At 40.0% G+C, this 17,459-nt stretch overlaps 1 protein-coding gene across 3 annotated transcripts in view; it reads right to left on the bottom strand.

Annotated features, from left to right (window-relative positions):
* Top2 (topoisomerase 2) overlaps window positions 1-17,459 on the bottom strand; it is a 326,551-nt gene that overhangs the window by 134,343 nt on the left and 174,749 nt on the right. For all 3 annotated transcript variants that reach the window (XM_067136112.2, XM_067136110.2, XM_068225185.1), the window contains one exon: window positions 5,806-5,947. In XM_067136112.2, the coding sequence (XP_066992213.2) occupies window positions 5,806-5,947 (142 nt within the window). The remainder of the gene's footprint in view (window positions 1-5,805; window positions 5,948-17,459) is intronic.

The following is a 17,459-nucleotide window of genomic DNA, read 5'->3' as shown; positions in this document are numbered from 1 at the left end:
TCCATATGACTTCTACTGTAAATTCGTTAACAGTGAGCTTATCACTCTTATGGTGAACGAAACAAATTTGTATGCAGAACAAAAATGTGCTGTGGAAGGACATTCTCGTTCAGTCGTATCCGCTCATGGACTCCAACCAACGAAAATGAGATGAGAAATTTCCTAGGTACTATAGGCTACATGGGTCTAGTGCAAAAGCCACACGTTGCAGATTACTGGAGTACACTGTCTCTATACGGAACGAAATATGCTCATCAACAATGAGCCGAAACAGATTCCAATTGTTATTAGCAATGTTGCACTTCTCTAACAATGAAGAATGTCCCCCTGGAGACAGGCTATTCAAATTATCTGCTCTTATCACGATGCTAGTGGCAAAGTACAAGGAACTACTAACACCTGGCCAGACAGTCTGCATCGATGAATCTCCGATACCCTTCCGTGGAAGACTGATAATAAAACAGTCAATCCCAAACAAAGCACATAAGTACAGTTTCAAAGCTTTCTAAAGCTCTGCAAAACGTTACACCTGGAATATAATAATATATGCAGGAAAGGAAAGGGATGGAGGAAGACCTGTCCCAACAAGCGTAGTTATGATTTGCTTGGAGATGGAAGAACCATTGTAACTGATAATTACTGTACAAGCTTGGAGTTAGCTATGACACTGCTTGATCATCAGATGCATCTTTTGGGGACCCTGAGAAGAAAAACAAAAGGCAAAAGAAGTTGTTGAGAAGAAACTGAAGAAAGGTGAAGTGACTGGGAAGGAGAATGAAAAGGCATAACTGTCCTCAAATGGAAAGATAAAAGGGACGTGCTTATGTGGTCGACAAAACACGGTGATGAAACTGTAGAAGTAGAAAGAAGGTGTGGTAACATCCGGAAACCAGATTCTCGATTACAATGAGGGGAAAGGTCACACAGACTTATCCGATCAGATGAGCAGTTACGTTTCTTCTCTGATAAAATCTCAAAGATGGTACAAAAGATAGCGATTGAGCTACTTCTTGGTACAACGTTGGTCAACGTACATATCCTGTACAAAAAAGTACCAGGAAAACCCATATCCATAAAAATTTCAAAGAAAGTGTTGTTATGGAACTCTTGAAAAAAAAAAAACCAGGAATAACCTGAAAGCCCACCCAGGCCAAAAAGATCTGCAGGGCATATGTTACAACGGAAGAAGGATGCCAACAAAAAAAGGTTGTTACCAGAAGAAAATGGATGGACTAATTCCAAAGAATGTTGTGAAGAAAGTGGTTACATACTCTCCAGTGTGTGTCCAGCAGACTCATTATTGTCTGCCGTGTTTTAGCAAGGCACACAAGTAGTGTTGTAAATTATTCTGGGTTGTGACGTGATGGCGGCAAATTTCATCTACCCTACACCAAACATTCATGAAAGCCTACATCACCTCAAATATTGTATATATTGCAAAAAGTGTATTTATTATTTTCTATCCAGAAGTGTTATCAATAAATCAATGTTGTGTGTGAACATGCATTTCTATAAATTATTTCCTTTTTTCTCCTTGCCAAATGTTCAATGGTAATGTTGCTATGTTCTCAATGAATGTTGTCAATGTAGGAAATGCCAATACACTCATGTTTACGCTTTATTGATTCCAGTAAGCATATAAATCAGCTCAGGTATGGGTGTAACAATTTGGAAGGAATCACTGTGGCCAAGTGATTACGTGAGCATAAGCTTGGGGTGAAAAATGGGGTATCACAGAAAACCATAAACAGGTTTCCCAGCAGCAGGATTCAAACACACAATCTCCAAAACCTTGAGCTTGCGAGTCAGCTAACCCGGCACGCCTAAGCACATGGCTAAACTGGTTGGACAAATACTCACATTTTGACAATAAAAGGAGGTTGGATTAATAAAAAATACACACTATTTTGGAAACCAACCACACCAGGATTTGCTACGAGGCCATAGCGGTACGTTAGCATAGCGAATTCAACAGCTCAGTGATCCACAGGCCCGGCCACATGAGAAACTCACTCAGCGGTACAATGTATCGCTCTGGCAGCCAACGTGTTAAGCTTAATGAAGGGAGGTCGACAATGGTCAATTGCACCAGCCCTACACATTGTTTGGATAACCTTTTTCAGTATTAGAACAATATTATATACATAAGAATGTCCCCATAATAACAGTCCATAAGTAATGTGTGACTGGAAGAGACCAAAGTATGCCATCCTTAGGTAGTCACTGTTAACTAAATCCCTCAAATAGGTCACTCTTTATATTTTTTTACAAACATGATTAATATGCGTTTCCAAGTTCAATTTGGCATCAATACGAAAACCCAAATGTTTGAGTGAGTTTCAATATCTCTGGATAATCCTAGTGTGAGAAACTGAGTTTTAGCCTCACTGCACAACAGCCTATTGGATGAAAACCACAGCATTGCAGTTGCAAGAGCTTCCTGTGACATCTGATGCAAACCTGAGATGCTCTGGTGTTTTGCAATTAACATTGTATAGTGCGCATACAATACAAGAGCATGACATCTGACATTTTGCAGTAAATCAATGTCTGCCAGAACGAATAAAAATGGACTGAGGACAGAGCCCTGTGGCACACCAGTTGTAACTTTCTTCGAAGTGGAGTACCTATTTTTGATGATGAAGATGATGATGCTTATTGTTTAGAGGGGCCTAACATCTAGGTCATCGGCCCCTATGGTACGAAATGAGACGAAATGCGATTACAATGTAAAAGTACAAATTTCATCCGCTGACCAGAATTCAAAACGTGATGATGAGGAATGAATTGATGAATATGAATTTAAAACAATCAGTGGATAAGACGCGCAATGCCTTACATTCCCATATACAATATTACTGACCAAGGGACTGATTCCAAAGCCCAATCCTGAATCGATGATTCTCGTCTAAATGGGTCAATATCTATGCCAACGATCCAGCATAATGACACTTATCGCTAGTAAAGGAGAATCATGGTATTTCTCAAGTTGTGGTACTAATCAAACGTAGCGTAAACTCACGGTGTTCCAAACATTACGGTACTACTCACAAGTATTGTACATCGTACAGGTAACGCAAACCTATGGTTATTTTCACACAATGGCGCCACTCAGAGCCAAGGCAAGCCAATGAGGTTCCTCACCTAGGTGTACTAATCACGGGTGCCTGTATTCCCGGGGTGTTCCTCACATTGTGGGTACTAATCGCAGGCAACGCAGACCGACGGTGTAGCTCATATAGTGGTACAACTCGCAGGCAACGCCTAGACCTGTGGTGTTGCTCACATGGGTACGATTCACAGGTACTGGAAACCCACAGTCCACACACACACTGCTGCTACTGATCACAAACTTAATCTAGTGGTACTACTCGCAAGTAAAGGCGACCCATGGTGTTCCCCGCGTGGTGGTACTAATCACAAATTGCTTCATGGTTCTAATTTGATCATCACTTGGTTGCCCCTTTTAGTCGCCTCTTATGACAGGCAGAGAATACCGTGGGTACCTAGTTTTAATTGAGAAAAACTGATATCTGTTATTTAAGTATGACTTAATTATGTTTAGTGAGGGATACTCGACATTATACATCTCAAGCTTTGCAAGTAAGATTTCACGATTCATACAATCAAAAGCTTTACTTAGATCACAGAACACCAAGGAGATCGCCTGCTTGTTTTCAAAAGCTGTTAATATCTGATTAACAATTTCAAGAACAGCAGTAGTAGTACATTTACCTTGTCAAAACCCAAACTGACAGTCGGATAGGAGATTGTAAGTTTCAAAATAATTGCAAAGTATTGGAAAGTATTTTGGCACAGGGGTTGATTGTGAAGAAAGTCACTTGCAGCTGTACCTGTTGCCTTAATTTGATCTCCGATTTCTTTTACAGAGTTTATGAAATAATTATTCAGTTCTTCCAGATCGAGAAATGTGTCCTGAGTTCGAGTAGGGATACTTTCTTGTACTATAACATCCCATGCCGCCTTGCATTTGTTGGGTGCATTCTCAATATATTTTTCACAAGCTGAAGTTTTAGCATGAATGTTTCCTTTTATATAACTTTTTATAATTAAGATAAGCTTCATACACACCATTCTGCTCGGTTCCTCCTTGACAAGAGTTTTCATAAATTTTATTCAGCAAAAGCATTCTTTCTCTGTACTGGATCAATTCCTCAGTATACCAGTTCAACTTCTGGCTTTTAAGTTTACCATTATGACTAATTTTTACCAGTGATGAACATAAATGCCACAATTCAACCAATTAAACTAAAAAGTTTCCAAATTCCATTTCTATATAATTTTCTCCCATTTGAAATTCAAATACAAAGCCCCAATTAATTTGTTTCAGATTTTCAATAAATACGTTAATATAATCATCACCCTTACTTTTTACCCACATCAGAACAGGTTCGTCATTGTAAATTATGTCAGGCTGGTTAGGATATAATGATATCAGCAAGGGGTCATGATCTGCAAAACCCCCACCAACAAGTCTAACTTTATACAAATCTCTCAAAAAATTTACAATAATATTATCCAGGCATGCATTATTACGTGTAGGTAGCTAGTTTGTGCAAGTTAAATTTAGAGTTTTTAGTAAATTCAGAAAATTTCTAGAAATCTGCCCATCTCTCATGTTAAAATCCCCACAAACAGCAACTTTGGCCTTAAACTTCAAAATTTTTTCCATTACTAATTCAAAATTCTTACGAAATACATAAGCATCGGCATTTGGAGATCTATACAAACTAACAATTATCAAATTCTGATCAACCAGCTTCACACAAATAATTCTCCCTCTAATTCCACACAATATTGACTTGAATCAATTTTTACAAATTTAAAACTCTCTTTAACTAAAATCCCAGCTCCCCCATTTTTCTATTTACTCCTACAAAACATATCTGCAACAGTATATCCACAAGGCACAAAATATTCTACTTTATTTTCAATATACAAATTGCATCAACTTACTCGGTTTGGCAAAAGTGTTCTAATTCTAACAACTTATTTCTAATGCATTGGATATTAACTTGCAATAAATTGAGAGATTTACCCTTGCTATCCTTCGTTTGGATGCCATTTACCTCTCGGCAACTACTTTTTGTATCACTCATTATTGGTGGAGATTTCTGACCTGATGTTTGATGTACTGGTATTTTATGATCCGGAGAATAACATACCTGAGTTTGGCTACTTAACTATCTTTGATACTGGTTTGATTTGGTGACCAATCTGATTCGGTCACAGATCCTAGTTTTGGTTTACATGGCCTCTTAAAATTCATAAAATTTTCTAGTTGACTGAGCCAGCTTGAGGAACAGCTGGCTCTTTCTACTATCTTTTCTGGTGGGTATTATAACCTAAGAGAGTTGCATTTTTCGAACACGGACACAATGCGCAAACACAGGGCTCGCTTGTATGGTCACTTACGACGGATGGACGACTTTTGATGGACTCGACAAATTTTTTAATATTTTTGACTCAAAACCAAAAACAACAGTTCCCTGATACGATAACGTCAAGGAAGACCTCGAAGAGATGACGCACACAAACGCAACTTTTTCAGAAAAAGCATTGTGACTTTTGGGACTTTCCAGTATGTGAAGTGGATATTCTGTGCAACATGGTCGGATGAACGCCGCTATCGGTACGGCGAGCTGATCCCTATCAACGTCAAAATGTTGAATGAAACTTACCAAGGTCCCTAGTTGGCCGATTAGCGAATAATTATTACAGTATCCATTAATGTACATAAAATCTTTCAACCAATTTATGAACTGAAAACACTTGATAACTTACCAATGTTGCTTCCTTATTCTGTCTCATCTTCCACTGCCTGACAGGGTCTGGATCATAACCTCTTTTCTGCAGCTCTTCTATCATCACTTTCCTTTTCTTGTTCTCCACAGTCAGTGTACCGTTGCACTTCTCAAGAATGAACCTGTAGTAAGTAGCTCAGGTAAGAAAACAGTAGTGTAGAAAAATTATTTCCAAAGCTTTTACATCATATTACAAAATGAAGGGAGCACTGAGAAGAACACATTAAGATGAAACTGAGAAGGACTTATTTAAATACTTCGTAAAAATTTATCTGGTCAATCTGGGCTGAGGTAAAAAGACTGAACAGTCCTCATAAGTCTCGGTTCTGGAGTATTCCTTGTATGTGCTTCTCAGTTATATCAAGAAAATTATTTACTTCTCAAAGGAAAAGGAGCACAGAGGGGATAAAAACTAAAGTTTCACACGTGATACAAAAGAAAAACTGTGAAGAGGAAAATAAAAGATGAAAGCTAGAAGAAGCTAAGAACATAACACGACAGGTTAGGAGAGAAAATATAAGAGAGGGACTACGACAAATGAGGTGGTACGTTCCAAAACACGTCTCATCCACTTTTTTATTTTTATTTATGAGTCAGAGGTAGCATTTGACTTCTTGGTTAAGTCTGTAATAATCTATATATATAAAATAAGAGTTTTGTCTGTACATTGCTCAGAATTTGAAAATAATGGTATTTCTGTATTGGCCATGTCCATAGTAACAAGAAAATGCACTTTTTACTTTTCGGTAATTTCTGTCTGTCTGCCTGTATGTATGTATGTATGTATGTACACGCATCACGAGAAAACGGTTGAAGAGAATTTAATGAAAATCGGTATGTGAAGTCGGGGGATGAGCCTCTATAATCTAGGCTATAAATCATTTCACTCACGCTGAGTGAAATGGTAGTTTAGGGGAAGGCCTAAAATTGAATTCTCAACTATTTATGTTATTAGTGGTCGTACTTTAAAGAAAATGGGTATGCAAAGTTGGGGAATAAGTTTCTACAATCTAGGCTATCAATAATTGTATTCACGCTGAGAAAAATGGTAGTTTAGGGGAAAGCAGAAAATTTAATTCTCAAATATTGTTATTAGTAGTCCTATCTTGATGAAAATCGGTATGCAAAGTCAGGAAATAAGTCGCTATAGTTTAGGCCGTAAATTTTTTCATTCACGCTGAGTGAAATGGTAGTTTAGAGGAAGGCCTAAAATGTAATTCTCAAATATTTCTTATTAGAGGTGTAATCGATGAATGCTGCATAACTATGGTTATATAGTATTAAATTTTCTATTATTCATGTCGTACATTGTTACCATACTGGCTATGATCACAAAGATATTCATGAATTTATATTTTTGTTACTAAGTCCATATCAGCGCTGAGTAACGAGAAAATGGGTAAACAGTATTTAATGAAAATCGGTATGTTAAGTCAGAGAATAAGAAACAACAGTTTACGGTATAAAATATTTTACAAATCACAGAGTCGAAAGAAAACTAAATGTGAAGGCCTACAATATAGAAAACTCATAACATTGATCAACAATAACATTACATTGACCATTGTTTGTCGTGATGTGCTTTGTGTCTTCTGTTGCCCCTCATCTCTGGTAGATAGGATTACTGCTGCATACAGAGTATTTTTCATTTGATTTATGTCGCACCGACATAGATAGGTTTTATGGCGACGATGGTATATGAAAGGGCTAGGCGTGCCTTAGGCCTTAATTAAGGTACAGGTCCAGCATTTGACTGGTGTGAAAGTGGGAAACCACGGAATACCATCTTCAGCGCTGCCGACATAATGGGGTTCAAATCCACTATCTCTCGGATGCAAGCTGTGCACCGCTAACCATATGGTCAACTCGCCCAGTCGTACAGAGTGTAACAGCCTACCTGTATTGATGGGAAGTAGGCGGGGAGTTAGATAACTTTCTTCTTTAGCATGCCATTCCCCTGGTTTATAAATTTTCTGATACTACTGGTACGTAACACAGTGGATCATCATAGTATTAGGGCTATTCAGTCCCTACTCTGAGGTACTGATTGGAATGAACAGTGTGCATATTTAGCTGAATAATGGCAGATGAGTGTTCATGGCAATCTGCGACCTGGTCATCCCAGCTCTGGAACTTTGGACTATTAGATTGGCACCGCAATCTAACCGCAGCACTGTTCGTTAAAAATGATAAAACGTGCGGCTTTCCATTTGATCGAGTATTTTATATGATAGCATTGCTTTTAGTTAGGGAAACTACAAAGTAAGTCTTTCTGATAATCCCATAGTGAAGCACGGGTACATCAGCTAGTTCTGTCATAACACTAGGCATCAAACTTTGCCTTTACCATAAAACTACCACGAAAGTCAGATCACGAAAGTTAGGCTACTGTTCCGTAACTCACCTTATCAATGGCGAGTGTCATTCCAGAACTTGCCTCATACAATCAACTAATAGACAAGGATAATTTTACAAGTTATGACACATTCTACCCAGAGGTTTTGTCAGTTCTTGAACTATGTCACACATATTATACAAATACTCAACAATGACAATCTTGCGTGGATGCATGCGAACTCACAAAAGACAAAAGCCGAAAGACCAGGATCAATAAAATAACCAAAATAAAATTCAGCTCCTCCAAGAAATACCGAAAGAAATGAACACAAGGTACATCTAAATAAAACTTTAATTATTAAACACTAAGATAAGTTAGCAATGATAACAATGATATAAAAATTTGAAGAATAAAAAGATGAAACTTTAACAATAAATTGAGATACCTCTTATAATAATAATAATAATAATAATAATAATAATAATAATAATAATAATAATAATAATAATAAAATTGGAAAATAAAAAATGATTCAAACATTGGCAGATTGGTAGTTTGAAATGTCTAGGTGTTGGAATTTCCCAAGTCTTTATTATGTGTTAGTAAATAAACTGACAAGAGACTGACTTGCTGCGCATCTACAAAGACCACCGGAGTGAGCAGGGACCGAACCCATCAACAGGAACAGGATGTAAATCGGGGATTGATGAGCGAAGAGTTATCCCAGAAAATGTCTACGTTTATAGATATGGCATTTGATATATCCACTTTGTCCATCTCTCGATTCAGATCAGTCACTGCATTTAACCTGGGATATATTTCTAGCTTTCAATATTTCATATTATTTTTCAGAATTATTTGTTCTTTTCAATTGTTGGTTGAGAAAGGTTATTTTCAGCTCTCTCACATCAGTTTGTGGCATAAGTTAAAAAGATTTCTTAATAATACACAAAATATAAACAAAAAACACTTGATGCAGGATACATCCATAGTTTTGGAACCATACTTTAACTAGAGACCATTACCAAAATAAGAATTTTAAATAAAATGTACCTAGACATTGTTTGAATGGCCTCAAAGAGTTACACAAGTATTTGATGAAAAACAATCAAAGATAGAATCATCATCACCATCATCATCATCAATGTCCCACTCCAGTTGGCCGAGTGTGGTTAACAAGCCTCCTCCACTCCTTTCTGTCCTTCCACTTTTCCTGCTCAATTACTTCCGCCACATCCAATCTAGTTCACTAATGTCCTTCCTAATCTGATCCATCCACCTTCTTCTCGGTCTTCCAATTGGTCTCTCTCCCTTAACTTCTCTCTCCAGTTCCCTTCTTGCTACCCACTCCTTTCCCATTCTTCTTACATGTCCGAACATATCTTCTTACATGCTTTCTGTATCTTCTGTACTAACGGATCTATTATAAGCTGTTCTCTGATTTTAATATTTTGAATACTATCTCTTCTTGTCTTTTTAACTCATGTTCATAAAAATTTCATTTTTACTGCTTGGATCTTTATCTTGTCTCTTATTAGTTACCATATGTTACAATTGGTATGAAATACTATATAAACATTATATAATGTCAATTTATTTCTCTTGGGTACTTTGTCATCCCATAAAAGCTCTCTGACTTGATAAAATGCTGTACCTTTACTTAGGCTGTTATTAATATTATTAAGGGTTGATTTCATTACTTCTGTTCATAATGCTAACCAGATATGTAAACTGTTCTACATTCTCTAACCGTTCTCCGTCCATGTTCACTTGGAGCCTCTTTTTCTCTCTTGGACAGTGCACGACTAGTTTTCTTTATACAAATTACCATTCCAAACTCCAGATTTCATTCCAAACGTTCAGTCTCCTTTGTACTTCCTTTTCTCCCTTTCCCCAAATCACCACATCTGAAAATGCCTAAGCATTCACTTCATCACTACTGACTCTGTTTTACACGTTTTATGATTTCATCCATCAATATAAGAAACAAAAATGGTGACTGTGCACTTCCTTACTTGAGACCTGTTTTTGTCCAAAATGTTTCCGAGTCACCACTCTGCACTTGTACACTGCTTTTACTTCTTATTACACAACATTTTTATCTTGTTAATTAATAAAGTAAACTCGTGTCCTCATCCTGAGGTGGTGCAGCTCTTTTTCAGGCACACCCCCATTGGAGGTGAGCTACATGTACCATTTCAACCACATACCAGCCCTCCTGCCAGTTTTAAATTCCTGGCAGTACCGAGAATCGAACCCGGGCCCCCCGAGGACGGCAGCTAATAACACTAACCGTTACGCTACGGAGGCGAACTGTTAATTAATGATGTTGGTACATTCCCTTTTAGTAGGCATTCCCATGCATGTTTTCTCTTAACTGTATTATAGATAGAATATTTAAGAATATTGTACGGCAAAGCAGAGCAAAAAATTTATTTTGCAAAATGTTGCAACATATGAACAAAATTAAAAACTAATTTGAGAGGATAAAGCAGTTGTCAGAATACCAAAAAGATTAAAATTATCAACGCCGAGCGTTATGAGGCAGATTCTACAGTCCAGGAGCCACAGCTGAGCACATCTACGACCTTAATGAAGGAAAATTATTTAGAATCACAAATCAGGACTTTGATCAGTCTGGTGAACTGTTCAAAGCTCTATGACTCTACTTGGTGCAAATATAGATGTAATATTGACATCGATCACTTTCCTCATCACAGATCAAATTGTACACAACTGTCCTCAAGAATGAATTGTTCAGAATTAAGAAATAAAATGTCAATGAAATCTCAAACCCATACTCACTAGACATAGTAAAACCTCATTAAAATGTTTCTGCAGGGGACAAGGAAAGAGAACGTGTTAGGCGAGAAAACGTACTACTGAATATACGAATAAACACCAAATACGATTTTTCCAACACACGGCAATTTTATGTAGTGTATCCAGAGGTACGGTGAAAACTATATCTACCATTTCTAAAGATGAGAGGAAGGTGTTCGAGAGAACAAATATCAAAACCTCTCCAGCTGGGGCTTATAACTTAACAGGGAACCGAAAGGTTTGAAAAACACCAGACAACAAATATGAAAACTTTTGCTCACGGGTCAATAAAAATATCAAAGTAATATTGCAGATCACACACTTGAAAACAAATGTTAGTAGAAGCCTGTTATTCTGGACCAGTGGGTCATTAAAAAATTTTCTGTTGTCACACTCTTAGACGATGAATTGAAGGTTACACACTACTATGTGCGACTCCGAGGAATGACTTTGGCCGCCATTTTGAATTGGAAAAAATGTCAACCAATTCCAGTAATCAGGTAAAACTCAAAGGTGCAAATTTCAACATTCGTGCAAGAATGACTCCGACCAAAATTGGAGTTGGTCTCTATTCGTGGCACCTCTGCACAATTAAAGATGCAGACGCCAGTCCACTTTCTAACAGATTTTGTCTTCATTAGAAAGGAATTTCAAGACTTTTTTCTGTATCCATAACTAGGCTATCACAAGTTAACGTAAGAAATTTCTTTTTTTTTTTTTTTTAACGTACCGAACTGCGAATTACGATGAATAAACTTTTAATGTCCACCTATTCAATACAACAATAATGTTGTTTATACAGGGTCTTTATATATGCTTGGCAGGGACTTTATCGCTTGAACTTGGCCGGCGATGACAGTCCGCTACCGGCCGCTGGCGCGCGCGGTTCCTGGCTTTCTGCAGTTGCTGAGAGCTGAGCTCCGAGATAGTAGGGTGTTCAATGAAGCTACTGTGTAAATAATAATAATAATAATAATAATGTTATTTGTTTTAAGCTCCACTAACTACTCTTTTACGGTTTTCGGAGACGCCGAGGTGCCAGAATTTAGTCCCGCACTTCTTTTACGTGTCGGTAGATTTACCGGCACGAGGCTGACGTATTTGAGCACCTTCAAATACCACCGGACTGAGCCAGGATCAAACCTGCCAAGTTGGGGTCAGAAGGCCAGTGCCCCAACCGTCTGAGCCACTCAGCCAGGCAAGCTACTGTGTAGTGTATGTCGTATTGTATAGTGTTTTATTGCGATTGTGTATAGTGCTGTAACGTATGTGAAATATTCGTTACGTGAACGTGTATATCTGCACAGTACTTACATTAAGTGCAGAAAAATCGTGCGCAGGGACAAGACAAAAGTTTCAAGCGAAATTTCCAGGGAGACCCATTCATATCAATCGGATAATAAAACAACTGGCCAAGGTATTCAAACCCACAGGTTCAGTAAACAATAAAAATAGATGTAAAGGTCGTTATCTCCTTACTGAAGCGTGTTTTGTACGAGGATCATAAGAAAAAATGTGTGGCCCCCTCGTAGCCCTGATTAAACGGCATGTGGTTTTTATTTGTGGGGAATGTTTAAAAAAATGTAGCTTATGGGAACAACTCTGATACACTAGATGAAGACAATATAAGAGTTGCAATTGCATCCATCAGTGCTGAAGAACTTGGTAGAGTAACCGAAAACTTCATTAGGAGATGCCGATTATTGTGGCAGCACATTGGGAACATTTTCAGCATAAACGGTAAAAATGGTGAGTAAAATGCATGATATTGATTTTGAGCACCGTATTTTGCCGCACATACGCACGGTAGCCGGCAACTGAACCGTCACTGGTGGCCAAGGTCGAGCGAAAAAGTCCCTGCCAAGCATAAATAAAGACCCTGTAGATGTAATTACAACACTGTAATTACATGCAGTACTAGTTTCGACGCATTTCTACGTTATCTTCAGCTGTAAAAATAAATCGGTAAATAGGCAAATTATATAAAACTGATACCCAAATTTTATTCAGCAATATTCACGATTATTTTAAGATGACTCCGCAGTTTATGGTTATGGTTTATGGACCGTAGTTGAAACAAGGTCTAAAAAGTTTTAAAACAAAATATTTTATTATTGTAAATCGCTCACCAAATTTATTGAGCTTACTACTGTATGTCCACAGGGACATGAATCATTTGTGAACTGTTATTCAGCATTTAGTATATGTTTGACTCGCAAGTCTTTGTTCAATAAGGTTTTATTCTGTCATTGTTTTGATGATGATGCTTGTTGTTTTAAGGGGCCTAACATCGAAGGTCATCGGCCCCTAATGGAACGAGATGAACGACAGGAGATATGAAGTTAAAATTTTAAAACGTATCCACTGACTAGATATAAAAAAGGTGATGAACAATGAGGGTGAGGCTACCATCGCTAAGGTGTTTCAACATCTGGTTATGGATGTAATGGATGTTGTCCGGTCCAGGAGACGTGTCCTTGCAAAGTGCTAAGGCGCTCCGTACAGGGCACGTTGTAGTCCTCTGAAACTTGGGTGGCAAATCCACGCTCTCCGCTTACTGGGAAGTGGATTGGCCAATGACTAGCTAGATGGTTAGCAATCGCGAGAGGGTCAGTGGCGACACTGCCTGCAATGGAAATTCCCGGTATAGGAGATGATCCGTGGATACCCGAAATCCGCCGAAGCTTAGTCAACACTTGAGATGGAGTATGTGAAGTCGTGGACGACACATATCTCCCCCATGAAGCCTTCTTACTTTGTCGAATAAAAACTCGCGCCCGAGCGCGGAGTTTCTTAAATATTACCAAGTTGGCCACAGTAGGCTATCTAGGGTAACGCTTATGAGCGCGACGGCGTTCTTTGATGGCTGCTGCTATTGCATCGTTCCGCCAAGGAACGAGTTTTCGGCAAGGAGTCCCCAAGAAGAACAGAATGGACTCCTCAGCAGCATCAAGAATAACTTGGGTGATGCAAGTTATTTCCACGCCGACGCTCCGCCTGATATAGTCATTAAAGACAGCTAGTGATGTGTACTTTGGCCAAATCAGCATGTTTAAGAATCCATCGAGGGGGAGCCTCGACGAATTTACGTTTCAACAAAGTAAGGATGGGAAAATGGTCACTGTCACAGAGATCATCGTGTGTATTCCACCGAAACAGTGGAACCGACGTTCGGCTCCATAGACTTACGTCTATGTGAGAATATGTGCCGTAACGCACACTAAAGTGAGTTGGTTCCCCCGTGTTCAAAATACATAAATCCAGCTCTGTTACTAATGTTTTCAGCTCTCTTCCCCTGGGGCAAGGCGTCTCAGAGCCCCATATGGGGTGATGGGCGTTAAAATCTCCCAATAAGAGGAAGGGAGGTGGAAGCTGATCTATAAGATCAGCCACATCAGTTATGTTAAGAGCCTGACCTGGTGGAAAAAACATTACACACAGTTGTTATGACAGGCAGCGGAACGTGAAAAGCTACAGCCTCAAGCGGGGTTCTTAATGGAACCTCTTCGCTGTACGTACCGGAACGTACAAAAATGCCAACGCCACCGGAAGCCCGGTGAGCATAGTAACGTTCCATCGAGTATAGTTTGAAATTTCTCAAAACCGTATTATGACCAAGTCTGAAGTTGGTCTCCTGAATACAGACTATACTCGCTGCATACTCACTAATGAGCTGTCGTAGCTCCACAAGAGCCTGTCATAACCGTTACAATTCCACTGTAGCAGTGCCATAGTGTGGACTATGAAGGGACTGTTAGGTAATGTGCGACAAAAAGCTCACAAGCCTAAGCACTATCAACATCTACATCCATAGATGTAGATGACTGCGCGACATCCATCCCGTCATCAACAGAAGGCGGGGATGCCACCCAGAACTTTGACGCTTTTCGGGGGCGGCCAGGTCCCCTACGAGGAGATCGCTCAGGTTTTGGAGCAGCAGTACCTCCTGGCGCAGACTCATACCCTCCAGATGGGGGGTATGATTCCTCCTCCTCAGGGGCAGTGTGAGAGCGCTCAGCAAGGGCGCTCTTCTTCACCGCCTTCTTTTCTTGTTTAGACGGGCTGGGAGGTGGTTTCCCAGCCCTGGTCGACGATGCCGCCTCCGCCGGCAGAGGCACGGCTTTCGCCGACCTCTTGGGGAGGAGAGACTTAAGTTTCACCCCCTTCTGTGCCAGCCGAGCTTTTACTCTCTGGGACATTGCTCTGAGGAGCAACAGTCGCCTTGGGCGCAGCGATCAGCACAGGTGATGTCAAAAATGACGAACCTGGAAGACTGAGCTATCATGCTGTAGTCGAGTGGTCGGGCAGGTGTATTCGTGGAATTAAACTTACGACGTGCTTCCTGGTAGGAAAGACCATCTCCTGGTTTTCACTCAGATATATCGGACAATTCCGATCCCCAGGAGAATGAAAACCGGAGCAGTTAGTGCACTTGTATGGAGTTGTGCACTCCTCCGCGCTGTGAGCTACTCGTCCACATGTACCACATACAGCCTGATTCAAACAGCGAGATACCATATGTCCGAATCGCTGGCATTGATAGCATCGCATAGGAGGCAGGATGTACGGCCTCACATCGCAACGATAAGTTGTTACCTTGACTTTCTCTGGTAACACTGACAACTTGAAAGAGACAATGAAGGCACCAGTGGCAACGTCTTAACCGTTGACCTTGCGCGTAATGCGCTGGACGTGTGTCACGCCACGGTTCTTCACGTCTTCTATCAACTCGTCGTCAGTGTTCAAAATAAGGTCGCGGTGAAAGATGACTCCGCGAACCAGGTTCAAGGACTTATGCTCCTCCACTTTGACGGGGATTTTGGCAAAGTGGTCGCACTTAAGCAACTGATCAGCTTGCAGTGCTGTACGAGTCTTCATGAGCAAACTACCATTGCGCATTTTCTTGAGAACCTCAAGTTCGCTGTAGACACCTTCGATGTGTCGACTAAAAAGGATCGACTTCACCAGCTTAAAATCTTGTCCATCGGTCCTGGTAGCGACCAGAAATCTAGGGAAGCTGGATCCCATTCCTTCACGCTGCGCCTGTTCCCAGGGAGTTGAATCTCGCGGGGAAGCAAAAGTTGAAGACTTAGGTGGGGGACCACCTTGAGAGAGCAGACTTAGTTTGGAAGCCATGCCTGAAAGCTCCCCCCCCCCCCCCCCGAATGCCACCCACTCCGATCAGGGGTCTCTGTAGCCGATCCAAGCAGCCAAGGCAATACCCACCTGGTCGTAGCAGGTACTGCCCGGGGTCCGATGTTGGACAATGCCTAATACGGGATGACTGAGGCAATGAGCACTAGGACTCCCTTCCTCCAGTCACCCGCAATAGCATGTACCCCATAGCGTGTACAGAGCACTAAAAATAAGAAAAAAGAAATAAAAATAATTAATATGTCCTTCTGGCATTCGGCTGGGCGGGGACCTGCGTTGTCAGGCGGATACTACTGCCCGGGTACATGACACTCCCACCCGCCGCTTCCTGAGTGGTTGCTGGCACGGGCTTTCGAGTGTAGTCGCACACGTAGGAGCTCCATCGCCGATCAGCACGCACATCAATAATTTAGAATAGTCTACATCCAACCCTCAAAAAACAATAATAAAATAAAGAGGAGACCATGGACACATGACCCTTTAAGTCGCCTTCTACGACAGGCAGGGATTACCTATGAATGTATTCAACCCCTCCCATCCACAGGAGGTCCAACACATTTGACCAAACCGCAATCCATGTCTGCGCCTAGGTCGCCCCCTTTTGTTGCCTCATACGACGGGCAGGGGATACCGCGGGTGTATTCTACATGCTGTCATTGTTTTAATGTAGATTTCATAGGGTTTTATATCACGCACAATCAACATCTATCAATTCTAAAGCATTACTTAATCTAAACATGAATGACACTTAGTTCATTTAAATATTCTATAGTGTTAAAATATGCTCCAGGATGCAGTTCTCATAGTCTAAAATTTTCATAGCATTCTTGTGACACTTAAAAACATCTTGAGCTGTGTTGATAAAACATATTTCCATTAATTGCTAATGGTTAGTTCTAAAATGTATTAATGAGTTATGGTTGTGAAGAATAGTCTAGAATGCTCGCCGATATAGAGACTCTGTTCTTGATGAGTGCACACGTTAATTTACCCAGTCTATTATTGTGCAATTTACCTACTCAATTTTATACTAAAACATCATAATGTTAAGTTATAAGTTGCTATATTTTAAAGTGTCGGCGTCATTGGTAGATTTGGTAAGTGTGAATGCTCCCTTCTTCATATTCGTGTTCCATTGGACTATGTCAAGTAATCTGTATGGGAAAGAAAAAGAAAGGCGATTTTACAAGTAGAGAATGTCTGTTGAATGTGTTTTGAAGTGGAGTGTGTGTATTACTTACGTGCAGTTCTTAGCTTGTCGTGTGTTTGTCGGGAGCGTGCTGTATACTGCTTCGTGAACGCCGGGGACTAGCTATTGT

Source organism: Anabrus simplex, chromosome 1 (genome assembly GCF_040414725.1).
Source record: "Anabrus simplex isolate iqAnaSimp1 chromosome 1, ASM4041472v1, whole genome shotgun sequence".
NCBI classification, from domain to species: domain Eukaryota; kingdom Metazoa; phylum Arthropoda; class Insecta; order Orthoptera; family Tettigoniidae; genus Anabrus; species Anabrus simplex.
Note: the sequence above shows the minus strand (reverse complement) of the source record. Positions and strands in the feature narration are given on the sequence as shown.